Raw genomic sequence first — 15,904 nt, 5'->3', positions numbered from 1 at the left:
GGCAAGGTGGTAGTATGGAGCAGCAGGGGATTTTTTGCATTTTTTCTTTATTCTTCACAGTTTTAGATACATGTTTCTGACTCCCTGTATTTACAGGCCTAACCTTCTTACAGGTCCCTAGTGGGATATAGATATATGTGCAGGGGTCATCATTAAAATGCTTCAAAATTTACAGTAGAATCATAATTTTATGGGTAGTAAGTGCAAGCTATTTTCAATACATACTTTGTTCACTTTAAGTCACAAATGTCAATTATGGCTTATGACTAGTCAGATATTGTAGTGACCTAAATATAGAAAAACTTAAGATTTAGCTGCTAACTTATCCAAGTCAGTCTTATATTTAAATCATTCTTTAGTAGCCATTAAAAATTACATTCTTTACTGAATGTTCTATTAGAATAGTTAGACTGCTCTATCAGAATATATCTGACTGCTCTATTAGAGTATCTCGATCTTTATAAAGACATACCCTTGGCTTTATATTTTATCAATATACTGTGAAAACTTTTATTATTATTATTAAATACAGAGAAAAGGCATTACGCCTGTGAGTCCTGCTCGTTACAATAAACAATTACATTTAGAATAAAAGTTATCAATCATAGTTTTAAATTGTCAGTAGAATTAGACGACACTCATAATTGGGCAAATTATTCCATGAATTGATGGTTCTTACTGAAAGAATTTGCTGCGAACGTTCTTTTGGGCATGAGGTTTGAAAAGTTTAACGCCATCAGGGGCGGATCTAGGATTTATAAAAGGGGGGGGGGGGGGGGGGGGGCTAACTCAAGGTATACTAATCTCTTGGGTGGAGGTGTGCCTTTCGCATGCTGGAACTAGGGGGCCTGGGGGAATTAGGGGGTCTGGGGGAATGCCCTCCAGGAAAGTTTTTGAAAAATAGATGCTAAAATATTGCAATTTGGAGACATTTCCACATAAAATGCATATTTCTGCCTGTAGATATTTATATACTGCCTTTAGATATATATGGCTCTCTGCAGCATTTGCTAATGGAAAGGTTTGGGTAGGTTCAGACAACCAAGCACATGATACACCCTCTCACAATTGCATGCATGATAGAATGATAATGTTGAAACTGGAAAATTTTGAAATTTGAATGATACGAGATTGAATCTGAGACCATTTTCAATGGAAATTGTGTACCTGAATTAAGTATACCAGTACCAGTAATAACTATACAAGTAGATGAACAAGCCTTTTAAACAGACCAATGCACTTCATTGTATGTATAGGCACAGGCAGATTTGGAAAAATTCCATAACAGAACCAACTTTTTGCTTACACTGAATGTTCTATTAGAGTAGTTAGGTGACTGTTCTATTGGAGTATCTCGACCTTGTACACCTCCAATGCTGATCCGGGTCCTTGTTGCATAACCTTTAGCATAAATCCACTAATAATTCCTTGGAAAGATATTTATAAGGTATGAGTATTTCTATTATTAGTGATCTTATAATTATGCTAAGACAAAACTTTTCTTATAATCCTCAGCACATTGATCAAGCAAAGCCTAAAAGTGAAGGGGGGGCTTCAGCCCCCAAAGCCCACCCCCTAGATCCGCCCCTGGTCATGTCCCCTTGTGACACTTGACAAATTCTGGTGAAAGAATAATCCAGGTTGTAGATTAACATTCCCTTGTAAGATATTATATACCATTATCATGTCAGCACGATGCCTTTGATACGACAATGTGTATAGGAAGCTTGAGGGTAACCAGACATTCATCATACTCTAAACTGGACAAATCCTGAACACATTTAGTGGCTCTTCTTTGCACTCTCTCCATCCTATCACAATCTCCAATATAATTAGGTCCCCATACAACATTAGCATATTCAAGGGGAGGTCTTACCAGAGCCTTGTAGAGTATTATTGGAAGGGTCTTTCTATTTAGAATGTTAGATGATTTTTTGATTAATCTCAATACGCGATTAGCTTTATTTATAGCAGAAGTTGCAGAGAAAACTTGCTTTGTTCTCCCTTATTTTGAAGGATCAATGTACTGTAAGTTTTTTTCTAATACACTGCATCTATGCTACCCTGCCCTGTTCCCATTTACTCTGTATATTTGTGTTGCCAAACTAAGATAGTTTGGTGTTCCTGCTGCAAATCCACAAGTTAAAATTTTAGAAGGGGTTTCTGGAACCGCAGGAAACCCCCTAAATACAGGGGATCTGGGTACTTCATATGTTTTAGAACTAAAATTTTTAATGTAGAGCTGTTTTATGCACAGATATGTAAATATTATAACAATATACTTCTTTCTAAGTGGTCTGCATTGATCAAGAATTGTAGGAATTAGTGACAGTCATAAGTAGATAGATAGATATTTTTTAACTCCACAAAATCAGCTAAAGCTGCTCTTCCTTGCAGGAGACGTTACAATACATTCGTACAGTACAACTACAAAAACAAACACTACAGTTATAAACAAGACAATATTATACATACACAAAATAACTGATCATTACAAAAACTATTAAAATGGCATCTGTTAACAGTATTGTGGAGGGAAGCTGGTACACTGTTCCACCAATGGGATGTTTTATATCTAAAGAACTGGTGCAAGAAACTAAAATTGTAGTGATATGGAGGCACAAAAATTGGCTTAACCCTTGTATGGTAATGAGTTCAATTGGATGCTACCAAAGTGAATGGGTGGCTCCAAGGGAATACATCTGGTATGATGGTACTGGTGGAACATTGCACAAACAGAACAAATTAAAATTGAGTGAGATATTGAAATGGTAGTCACACTGGTAATAGATCATGATCTCGGGGATTTAAACTCATTATCAGACGAACAGCTACGTAGCTCTATTCTGGAGATGCAGCAGACATTATGATAACTGTTGAGTCAGAGAGGGACCCCACACAGGTAGAGCATAATAAAGGTGAGAAAATACAAGAGAATCAATAAGTTTAATCAATTGAGTGCTCAGAGTCCGCTTGTGCGATTGGTATGAATAATTAAGTGAAGATATTATGCCATCTTTTTACAAACATTGGGTACTTGAATAGCCCAGGGTTTCTGTTTATCCACCACCATCAAGATTACTCCATCAACTACAATGGGAGGATAATCTACCAGCTTCTTATGATTGTCATGAAACCACATAACATTAGATTTGTTAAAGTTTAGCATCATTCTGCTGTCAGAGATAAAATTAGAAACTAACTGCAGCTGAGAATTCATTAAAGCAACTGCTGCTGCAGGGGTGGGTCCACAGGGTGGTGTCATTAGCATACTCAGGCTGAACCAATAACCCATCTGTAACTTGAAGTGGCAACTTGTTCATATTAGAAATAGCAGTGGCCCAAGAGAACGTCCTTGTGGAATACCACCCAACATTGGTTGCCAATTACAGAACTGATCAGATCTCTTAACACGCTGAATCCTCCCACTCAAATAATTCTAAAACCACTTTAATACAGCAGAAGTAACATTGATATTGAGCTCCTTTAGTCTCTGTAGTAAAATGCATTGATCAAGTGAGTCATTGGCTTTCCTCAGATCCAAAAATGCAGCACATACTGACTGATCATAGTCCAAGGAATTAACAATGTAATCAACAGCAACTAACAAGATGTCTTCTGTAGATTTTCCACGTTGGAAAGTGCCCTGGTGAGGGTGAAGCAGTTTATTTACCTCTAAATAAGAATATAACTGGGTGGACACAATCTTTTCAAACACCTTAGCAACCACAGGGACTACATGAGAGATGGGCCTATTATTACTAGGGTCCAATGTTGAAACCGGGTCACTACTGCTGACCAGGATGACCCACTGACCCGGATAGCAATCCGGTACACCGGGTCAGACCCGGATGACCCAGAGAAGATGTGACCCAGATGACCCGACCCGGTTTCAACGCTGCTAGGGTCATCAATGCAACTTCCTTTATGTACTGGGGTGATGTTTGGATTGCTTCCATGCAGGCGGAATAATACCTTCTCTCAAAGATTCATTATACAAGGTGGTTAAATGGGGGCAATCGCTTCAGCTATTTCTTTAAGATACCTAGCAGATAAACCAACAGGACCAGTAGCCTTACACACATCCAGTTTAGACAACTGTTAAAGAAATCTGGCTAAAGGTAAAACCATCAGATGAATTATTATCAGAACAAAATTCTTCCACACTCTTGTGGCTTGGAGAAATGGCCACAGTTTGAAAGAAATTATTAATAGAATCTAAGGAGACTGAGTCATTGACAGGTGAAGGTTTTTGCTTAGAGCGACCAATAACTTCATTTATGCATGGCCACATATAAGCCGCCTTCTGTGGGCACCTCTTAGACTGCTCTGTAGAAGGTTGCAAATAATTTATCTTGGGTTAACGAATAGTGGCCCTTAAATCATTTTCTCTAGGCACCCCAGTCAGCACTTGACCCTGCAAGACACCTGGCAGTTGTTCAGTTGTTAAGTAGTTCAGTTATGAACCAATAATATTGTCATATAGTTAGAATGGCTACAAAGGAAATCTATGGTAAAATTCCTAGTTGGCTACATATATCGTTTTTTTTTGTTGTTTTTTTTTGGGGGGGGGGAGGGGGGGGGAGGAGGAGCAAGTTCCCTGTGCTCCCCTTGCTTGGATCCGTTAGTGGGAATAATGTAAAGGGAATAGTCAGCCAAAGGGAGAAAATAGAAAAAACTTAACATAATAGTTACAAGCCAAGGTTAGGATTGGAAGCAATTTTATTTTATTAAGGCAAGTTTAATTTAATAGTGGACTGTAGTAAAAAGAAATTAAACATGATAGGAATCACAATAAAGAAATTTTAAAGAATAACTATCTCTAGTAGACTGTTAAAGATATTTAGAATGCAGGCATGCATATACTCCCTGTAGCTATATGCATACGTACATGACTTTGTATTTAACTTTTCTGCATATGGTGCAGACTTCTGACTTTTACAACTACTTAAATTACCATTTACATCTAGCCCAAATCCATGCACTTACAACTAGCCACAGCTAGTCCTTATAGCCTGGCAGACAGTCAAGGTATCACTGCAAAGGTTACTGCTCCTAGATAAGTATATAATTACGTTGCCAAAAGCTGTGTCTATTTTTCTGGTCCATGTGGCTTTTGCCAGCCATTATATGTCTCAAGTAATGTTACAATAATTGGTACCTTTCACACTGTGATGAAACTCTACTAAGTATAGTAGTCATATAGTGTATTTGTTTAAATTTCCTGATACAGCAACTAACCATTTATTGAAGCCTTGATAATAAGGCCACTTTGTTATTAATGAAGTTTTTAGTAATAGGGCCACTTATCGTGGGCGGTCCCATAGGTGACCCTATTACACTGTACCTTGTGTTCATCAAATGTAGCTATTATTTAATTATGACATACTGCCTGTAATTTAAACTATTCAACCATTGGCCAAATCAAAATGACAATTATGTACATACACACATTCACATGCGTACATCTTTAAGTTTATATAGTGACAAAGCACCACATACAATAAACAGATATGTACACATTGTACTAGAACTGTAGAGCCTGTACAAATATCTCTTGTAGTTCCAATATACAAAAATTACAAATTTGTTACAATGAGTTACAAGTGCCAACAATTCTAACTACACCAAACCATTTCACTATAATGATGCTCTCATTACAGTACTTGAGAATAAATTCTGTTATTATCATCCAGTTCGTAAGTGTTCTCTGTGTCAGGAAGAACTATATAAGAAAATGATACCGTAGCTAATAAACATATTAAAAATTATAAAACTAAAGTATTCTTTACTTGTAGACAGCTATCTATGTGTATATGTCACATGTGAAACATCACTTACGTTTAAGGTAATGTTCTTTAGCAAGATGCCTAATGACATAACCTTCATCACCACCATCATCATCATCATCATCACCACCAACTTCATCATAGATGCCATCGTCATCATCATCATTAACTTCATCATAGATGTGTGCTATTTGTGTGAAATCAAATACAATTATCAGATATTTCAGAATTATAGCAAAATTGCATTTTATCTTTTTACATATGTGCAGCAGAGTAAAGTTTACCTGTTCTTACAACCCCAACAGTGCTCCACTTAGGTGAAAGAGATGGCAAATCATCATGCAGATCATTTGTAGGTAGTAATTCTGTTAGTGATGCAGATTTGCAGTGCAAAAGTAGGACATGTTTTTGCTGACTCATAACTGAATTAGTTACGAGTGATGATTTTGTATTTTCCTTCACTGCTGAGTTAACGTGTTGATCTGGTGCACGTGGGGAGAATCTATCAATACGAAACATGGTGCAATTATTCTCATTAGTAATGTTGATTTCTGGAGTTGACGGATGACAAGGAGGCTTATCAGTTAGGGAGTATCCTGGACTAAATGGGATCATCTGTGGTATTTTATGTCGTGGACGAGGTAAGGGGGGTCGATTCAAAGCAGATACATTGCTATATAGGTCAATATTGGCATACATATAGATGAGCTATTATAATTATCTATGCATACTTTACCTTAGTGAATGGAAATTAGTGGATTGGTTTGCAAGATTACTTTTAGCTTCACAGATATTTTCTACTGATTTTGAATACTGTTTCTTCATTGGCATGTCTCCACTAGAAGAGCTGCTGCGGCACTGTGCATATTCCAGCAAATTCTTTTGTAGCTGTGACAGGGAATCACGGGTGTGTCCCAATGATGAGGCTGATGTGATATCTGGTGCTCTAAAATCAGCTTCACAGTCAGTGGAATTTAGTGAGGAGTTGGATGAGTTAACTTGTGAATGATCAACAAGTGAAGCATTACAACTCAGTGGTAATGCTATAAATGGTGTTGCTGATTTCCTTCGTGGAGAAAGCTTGGCTTCCACTTCAGCTTTAAGGTCACTATAATTTATGAGAACACCAAAGATTAAATCACTGTATAAAGTCAGCTACAAAATTCAACACAAATGTGCATGTGGGAAAGTTATGAAACACTATAATATAGGATGCCTAGTCTTACCACATAGTTATTCCAGCAAACCGTATAGCTATGTTTTCACTAACAGGCTAGTGTTTTGTTGTAGGGGTTTGACTATATAGGTGCATGGCTAATTTGATTATAGGAATAACTGTATAGCTTATATGCTTTGAGGTACTCTAATAGAACATTCACATATATATATATATATATATATATATGCATAGAGTGGTCAAAATGGTTAATATGCTATGCACTATTTTCAACAGCATTAGTTCTCAGATGAAACATTAAGAATGACCAAATAGCCTCCCAGCAAGGGAAAGTGGTAACAGTCATCTTTGTTAAAAGACAATAATAAACCAGTAAAGGTATGTGTGTTTAAGTGCCTGCCCTTACTTAAATTTACGACTCTGAATGGCATCATTTATGTTTCCCATTGACTTTGAAATTCTTCCTACTAGGAGAAACATAATCATTAAATGTACACAAAGCTAATTAGTACATACCTTCATTGAATGGATCCAGCTTTTGTCGAGGCACTGGAATGGGTTTTGCATGATGTGAGCCAATCCCATCAATTACGGGTTCATTGGTACTGAATGTTGAGACACTTACACTATTCCAGTCTCCAGGACACTGTTCTACTGATCTCTTAGTACAGAAATGCTTTGGTCTGATGCTCTCTTGAAAGGGCTCTTCTAAAGATTTGTTGCTGGGTAAAGATATCACATTCCCTACAAAAACAAAACAACTCCTTAGCGTGTAAATTATGTATGTGCATTGATTTACATGCCCCCCTCCTTGGACAAACCAGTAAAAATTAACTGTCTGTCCAGTATTAATAAATGATTTCACACACTATCACATTCATACATGTATTAACCTTCAGAAGATTTTTCCACTGTTAGTCTTTTTCTGTGACAGACAACCCTTATCAGATCAATAGTACTCATTGCTTGTAGTGTTAGAATATCTTTTTCTTGATAACTAATATAAAAGGTCATATATAATTTGCAAAGTATACCAAGTAACAAAATGATTTTATTATATATACTTTTAGGTATTCTTTCATGCATGTTCAATGGCAGATCTAAAGGGTTCCAATGGATTCCATGGAATCTCCCTTTTGGAAGAGCCTTAATAATATTACTTGCTAAGCTGATGACAATTTTTTTGGACTGCCGAATACTATATTTATATTCAGTAAATTAAAATCTGTTAGTCAAATCAGTTAGTCGCTCAAAGAAATATTTAATGTATGACCTTTATTGCTGCAAACATTGTTTTTTACTGCTCTGCAACCCCAGCACCATCATATACAATAAGCGCCTCTAAAATAATTATTGTTTTGATGTTATTTAAGCTATTATGGGTGCTTTTAAAGACTCGGTTACATTTCCAAAGGACTAAGTGGTAAGATTTAACAGTGAAATATTTCTGAGGAGTGATTGAATACTGTACTACAACTAGGTAGCTATAGTATTACTATTATATGCCTAAAACCAGAGCCCTCTTTTGTACAGTCCGAATCTGCCACTGTAGTAGAGCAGCATATCACAAAAATGGGCATTTCGTGCACTTAATGAAACTTTCCACATAAATAGTACTCCTTGTGATAATTATTTTTTGGCTATTGATACTGATTGTCGGTGTCAATAAGTGCCATCCGAAGCTATTGACACCGACCTGCAAAAGCTTAGACAAAAAACGTAGGGAAAAAAAGAAAAATTGCACTAAAGCAGATCCCCAACCCTTTGCCATTAGAATACTCTAGTCCACTGTGCTAACCCATCAACTACCAGTGCAAGCTACAAATTTCTGTTCTTTTTTACATTATAAAGGCAAGTCGTAAATGATGCTATAAGAGGACTAATGAAGAAGAAACCAAGGCTGAACCCGACTCTAACCCTAACGCTAACATTTAAGTTTGCCTGTTTAGCATAATGATGTCTTTCACTGTCTGTATGAAGGTAAGTTTTTGGTGAGTTTGAGGTAAGCTAGGGTTAGCCTGGCTTTGCTGGGATGGTCGCTTTGCTCCCTCTAACCCTAGCTTGCCTCAAACTCACCAAAAACTTACCTTCATACAACTAGTGTGTTTGATCTTGAGTCCCTTGGTCGACGTCACTGTCAATAGCATTAATTTTGGTGGTGCTTATTGACACCGATGATCAGTATCAATAGCCACTGCATTATTTTTTTGATATAGAGCCATTGCATATTTGACCTCTGGTGACATTTACAGCCATTTTCATTGAGAATTCATCATTTTTGTCTTTATCTCCCTGAGGCTTTATTTTACACTGTTTAAATATGGTTAAAAATTAAAGGTCTTGCTGACAGAAACTACTTGATTTATAGCTGAAGTCAATAGGTGATTTCATCCCAAAATTATGATAATTTATATTAGCCATGAAATTGTATGAAGTTTACTATGCATTGGTAATTTACACCCCAAGGGAAACAAATTTTATGACTATACTTAAAGTAATCATAACTTTGTGGTGGAATGAGCTATTTACTTCAAACAAAAATCATATTGTTTCTTAGATCAACACCTTTAATTTGAAACCATGTTTTAGCAGTGTAAAATAATATTTCAGGAAGATAAAGACAAAAATGATAAATTTTCAATGTAAAAATGGCCGTAAAGGCCAAATATGCAATGGGACTATATCAAAAAATAAATGTCACAAGGATTTCTATATAATAATATGTGTGCAGAGTGCATGAAATGCACACTATGCCCTCTACTACTGATACTACTGGGAATAACAATCTAGAGCTTGAGAGCCACAACGACTTGATCACACACGCACGCGCGCACGCACACACGCACGCACGCACACACACACACACGCACACACGCATGCACACAAACACACAAAACACATATAACACACACATGTGCACACACGTACAGACATGCACACGTACACATATACATGCATAATAAGTATTCAGTGCTTACTGTGATTTAGCATCGTTTATAGAAATTGTAAGATAGCCTCTTTCATCAAAATTGAAGAGATGATTACAACATTGTTTTTTTTTAGTCTGGTATTTGACATTGTAAATATCCTTTATGTCACATGAAAACTTGCATGAGATTTTTCCATTAGCACTATAAAGTTTTATCTTATCATCATATACTTTCAGAAGGTACCTATTACAAAGTGATCCTTTACTACTTTCTGCTTCACACTGTTTACCAATACAATTGCAAGGGACTTTCACTCTGTATTCATCTACAGATAAAAGCATGAAATTTATTTGAACATTCTAAATGGTTATACTCACATACTACTCCAGGCACTGGTGGTCCAATAGTTTCATTATTTATTGCATCTACCCAATTGGAAGCTTCTTGGAAAGTATGAACTCTAATTTGGTACTGTTTATCTGAAGTCATAATTTTGAACATGCACTTCTTATCTACTACTTCAACTCTGAACACCTCATCTAATGGGATTAATCCAGCAACTTTTCCAGATTGCTCTGTACTGCCATTGTACTTTGGTATCTCAAAGAGAACTAACTGTCTTGGGTAGAAATTGGTTTCTCTGTGTAGTTCACAGTAATATTTGTGGATGACCTGTGATTGGAAAGCAATAATTTGACAGCACCAAATCAGTTTACACCCACAATGAATAGCTACATTCAAACAGACAAATCAAAAGAAAGGTGACATCAAGTTGTGGCATGTAGCTAAACCTGATATACATAGCTTTGAATTGGATGGAGGCACCCACAAATACATGTTAAATGAAAACAATATGAATGCTTTAAATGCATTGAACCCTGCATGCATGCATGACCCATTCACTTTACAACACTATGATACTTTACAACTACACAACCTCGTACACGACATGCACAACAGTCAACTGCTAGCTATAGTGTTATGACATGCACAACATACACAACAGTAGCTATGTAGCTAACACTTCATAAGGACCATGTTTCATGGCCCTTATGTAGTCTTATGTAGTGTTAGCTACATAAGGGCCATGAAACATGGTGCGATTCCTGCTTATAACTTATAAGTAACATGTTTACATGGCATGCATCAAAGCTACGTTACTCTATAGCTACATGTACACACAGTAAAAACAAACTAGTGAAGGTCACTACTAATGTCTGCCACAATAGCTACTCACTATTTTGTGTAGTGATGTTCACTACTAATTTTGTAGTGGCCTTCATTAGTGAACATCACTATTGCTACATGGTAGCTAGTGACGGTCACTACAAACTTAGTAGTGAGCGTCACTGCACAAAAATAGTGAGGATTGAGTATTGTGGCAGAAATTAAACAGGCTGTAGCTAGGACCAGGTGTCCCAGCACTTGTGCTGTAAAGCCTTAATAATAATAAAAAAAAATTAATAGTGAAATTCACTACTAATTTTTTACAGTACAACATATATAGCTAGGGACCCACCTATTATGCTCAAATTTTTACCTATTATGCTATGCTGCACTGCTCAAAAATTTTACCATGCTATGCTGCACTGCTCAAAAATTTTACCTATTATGCTCAAATTATGCTCAAGCTTTATGCCTAATTTCCCATGTTTTGCTAATAATTTTGCAGTTATGGGTACATAATAAGTGGCTGAAGCACATCTTTGCTCTTCAAAATGCATGTAACAGAAAAGATCGATATATTGAGTTATTGACTGTTCTATTAGAGTATATCGATCTTTTTCTGTGATATGTATTTTGACCATCAAGGATTTGTAGTATGGCTCAAATATTCTTCCTATTAATGTACTGCACAATAACTTTCCCAGGTCATGCCACAAGCACCACTAAACATTTCTACAAATCAATACTACACAATACGGCATGCTTACCTACACATATCACCCTTCCACCACACCTGGCTCTATAACATTACAGCACTGAGAACAGACCTTAAATTGACCACAGACATATACAAGACATAATGAACAGACAGGTAACACATACTTTGAGGGGAATTGGAGGCTGAATGAGGCAATGTCAGAGCATGCTATCACCTTAGACTTTTTAGCATGTGTCACACAATACACATTGCATCGTGACATCTATCGTGTCATTAACACATCGTGTCATGACAATACCTTATACACATTGTGCTGTAAAGCCTTAATAAATAAATTAATATCCATTTGGCTCCACATGGGGTACTTTGAGATAATGAGTCACTCTCTAGAGTTCCTTTGATACATATACATGAAATTGACAAGGAGAAAACATACTGACCGCCTGACAGACTCCTGTAAGTGTTCGAGCATTAATCAGATGGTTGCAGGTCAACGTTGAAACCGGGTCACTACTGCTGACCCGGATGACCCACTGACCCGGATGTGACCCGGATTAATTAAAGCCGAGACGTGTTTCGGCTAGTCTCGGGTGAGCGAACGAGTCTACATTTTGAGCGTTCGATTCGTGTTGAGTAATTATTGCAACTTCAGCCTAGCTGTAGGTTGAAGACCAAAAAAAAAAAAAAAAAAAAAAAAAGGTCTTCACCTACTGACAATAGCTACCCCTCACCATAGATACCCTCAGTTTCGTGCTACATACTGCACTTACTAACAAATAGGCGTGGCTGAGCATATGTTGGTAATGCGATAAGTGGGCGTGGCTCACGAAAGAGCTACGCGATAGCGTTTATAAGTTTCACGTCGTCAAACGAACAATTTCGTTTCTCACGTGATCCAATCCCGGTCAGACCCAAATAAATTGTAAACCGGGTCAGACCCGGATGACCCGGAGAAAATGTGACCCGGATGACCCGACCCGGTTTCAACGCTGTTGTAGGTTCGAGGCTGCCTAGGTCCAGTCATGGATTTTTTCTCCATTCTCCACCTTTTCAAAACACACTTTCTGTAACAACTTTAAATAGGCTGTATGACCAGGTGTCCTACAGACCTTCGGCACTTTTGCTGTAAAGCCTTAATAAATAAATAAATAAACATTGCGTTGTAACAGCACATCACACCAGTCATGTCATAACACACATCGCGTCTATATACATTGTGTTGTGACATCACACATTACATACATTGAGTTGCAACAGCACATCACACCAGTCAAGTCATAACACACATCGCATCTTTACACATCGCATCTTTATACATCGCATCTTTACACATCGCATCTTTACACATCGCATCGTGACATTATACTACACAACACATTACGCACATTGCATTGTAACAGCACATCACATCAGTCCTGTCCTAACACACATCGCGTCTACACATTGCGTTGTAACATCATACTACACAACATATTATTCATATTACATTGTAACAGCACACTTCACCAGTCATAGCACACATCGCACAGTGACAACACATTACACAGGTATTATATTACTTTGGTGATAACACACGCTTTTCCTCTCAGTACATAATTGCCTTCTTTCATTTTTTATTCTAGCAGCTAACTGTGTCCGATTTTCCCCAAACTTTTTTGATAAGTATGTACATGAGACATGAAATAGTATAGTACTTATGTCAATGATCTTACGCATATGTATAAATTCTGGAACATAAGAGAATGTTGAAGTACGCATACATACTATGTCTAAGCACATACAATACTGGGTCAGTACAGGAATACTGAGTTGTAGGTATAATGGTGTGATGCACAATGATTAATGTTCTTGTCCTTCTGTGGACACTGAATGGTAGACTAGCAATACTGACTGACCACCAAGTTGTCAATGACATCTGTAGCAAAGCCATCAAAGCAAAAGCCTTCCTACAATGTTATCTCTTCCGGTGTCCAACAACAGTGAAATCTAATTATTACACATCCTTAGTGAGACCTATATTAGAGTATGCTGCTACAGTGTGGTCCCCACACCTTCAATATCAGAAATACCAAATAGAAAAGGTTCAGTGCAGTGCTGCTCGCTTTGTTAAAAATGATTTCTCCTATCACAGTAGTGTAACTACTAGGGGGTAGCCAGCGCCCACGCAAAAACTCAACATGGTATACGAGAGTCCCAATATTTAAGTATTTCAAAAATATTTATGTAATTAAAATAAATTTGTAAACACAATGTAATTCTATTTTTGATATTTACGATGATGTTTTTACCTTGAGTTTTTGCAAAGGAACACCTGAGAGAGTAGATGGGAACTTCAGAAGAGACACAGGTGTACTTTGCACTGTCAATTTGAAATGTTGTATAAAGCGGCGACCATAATTGAAATCATGAACGGATGAAAACGAGAATAACCTATTTTGTACGTGATTCGGGATTTCTAAATATTTAATGGATGGATTTCTCAGATAGTGTACGAGAGTCCCAAGACGTTGGCTACCCCTCGGTAACTACCATGCTCAAACATCTTAAGTGGCCACTACTCGAACACCGAAGAAGTTTCTTAAAATTGATAATGTTTTATCTAATGAATCGGGTAGAGAATTCCACAAATTGATAGCAGAGGGTAGGAAAGAATTTAAATATGTATCAGTTCTAGCAAAAGGGGTGACGAAACGCTGGTTGTGTTCACGGGTAGGTGTTGAGAGGGGTATAAGTGTAAATGAAATGTCAACAAGACCATGTAATATTTTGTAAAACAGTTTTGAATGAAATGGCTGGGGCATCAATTTCTGCATCTCAAAGGATCTTATTTGGGAGGAACCGTAAAGAATGGACTATCGACCCAGACTGATTGAACTAGATTTTGTAGTTACCTTATAGGGCTTTTCTTGTTGTATTTATGTATGTACGTATGCATGTAGTTACACTTTTTCTTTCCTTGCCATGCCCACAACTGACTACTGTGTAGATCAGATCTGTGGTCGCATGTTAGTCCGAGGATTCACATACTTGTTTCTTTTTTTGTTGTACACATTCATCATAATCATGATGGTCTTCTCCACCTCAATTTTAAGAAACTTCTTCGGCGTTCGAGTAGTAGCCACTTAAGATGTTTGAACATGGTTATAGTTGAACTGGATGATTTAAACCAATTTAAAGATGATTCAGTATCCTTTATACCTCTTCCCAACAGACTGATTTTATGTATGATTATCTGTGTGTTTATACTGTTCTACGGCACAGTAATTAACAATTACAATAATAATGCTATATTAACTAGAGTACGTATTCAGCATAGATAATATATACCTGTATCAGCTACACGTATAGTTATTATAATAGCTATGTATCTATTCGCAAACTTACTTGTCGAAAAAGCGCCTTCATAGGAAAGTACACAACTCCAAATTTAACAGCATTGTTACCCTTCTTCACTGGCATGGTAGCGGACATGGTAGCCATTGGTGGCGACCACAATGACTCTGGCGAATGATGTAAGAGTTCCATAACTAGAGTCGGTGAGATTGCTGAGACTTGTAGCTAGTAAAACTATTATAGACTATCATAGTATAGAGTAACTAATCTTTATACGTAGCTATAGGTCTACGTAGCTAAGCCAACTAACTGGACTTTTAGATTCAGTGTAAATACCAGTACGGATAGCCGGAAGTCAATGGAATGTTGGGCATGACTTGCAGCCATCTAACGTCCTGTGGGTAAAGAAGCAAACTGTGCCCAATCCTGCAAAGATATATTATTAAGATCCATCCTGTAAAGATGGAATCAGTGATCGCCATCACGAAATTGTGTGGCCCTATTTGTTGTGCTCCATGACCAGAAGGGAACCTATCCGCCACACTTGAAGGTGCACAAGATGCACAAGATCCCGAGAACATTCATCACCTGTGACAGTGTGACATGTTAGCTATATGGTGAGTGGCTAAAAGCAGTCAACTGAGACTATAGCTACGTATATGCCAACATAATAATAAGGTGTACGTGTATCATGAGTGGTATGCTGGGTCAGAAATCTCAGGATGTCAATTAATACTAAAAGGTTAAGTATGGTACATAGCTAGCTAGTTGATGTACATATGATGTGTGT

General features: G+C 37.2%; 1 protein-coding gene across 2 annotated transcripts; it reads right to left on the bottom strand.

The window, feature by feature from the left end:
- Positions 1-5,387: 5,387 nt before the first annotated feature.
- LOC136261821 (uncharacterized) lies at positions 5,388-15,433 on the bottom strand. 2 transcript variants are annotated; one of them, XM_066055891.1, is made up of 10 exons: positions 15,166-15,433; positions 10,274-10,568; positions 9,945-10,221; positions 7,860-7,963; positions 7,483-7,710; positions 7,373-7,430; positions 6,526-6,897; positions 6,074-6,462; positions 5,842-5,976; positions 5,388-5,725 (listed from the first exon to the last, which is right to left on the bottom strand). In XM_066055891.1, the coding sequence occupies exons 1-10, from the start codon at positions 15,304-15,306 to the stop codon at positions 5,658-5,660; spliced, it is 2,067 nt and encodes a 688-aa protein (XP_065911963.1). In that variant the 5' UTR covers positions 15,307-15,433; the 3' UTR covers positions 5,388-5,657. The 2 variants fall into 2 exon arrangements, with proteins under 2 accessions (XP_065911963.1, XP_065911962.1); XM_066055890.1 differs by having other exon boundaries at positions 7,373-7,433; positions 15,166-15,432.
- Between the last annotated feature and the right edge of the window lie 471 nt (positions 15,434-15,904).

The sequence above is a fragment of the Dysidea avara genome, chromosome 7 (genome assembly GCF_963678975.1).
Source record: "Dysidea avara chromosome 7, odDysAvar1.4, whole genome shotgun sequence".
Lineage (NCBI taxonomy): Eukaryota > Metazoa > Porifera > Demospongiae > Dictyoceratida > Dysideidae > Dysidea > Dysidea avara.
The sequence above is the reverse complement of the archived record's forward strand: the minus strand, read 5'-3'. Positions and strand labels throughout refer to the sequence as shown.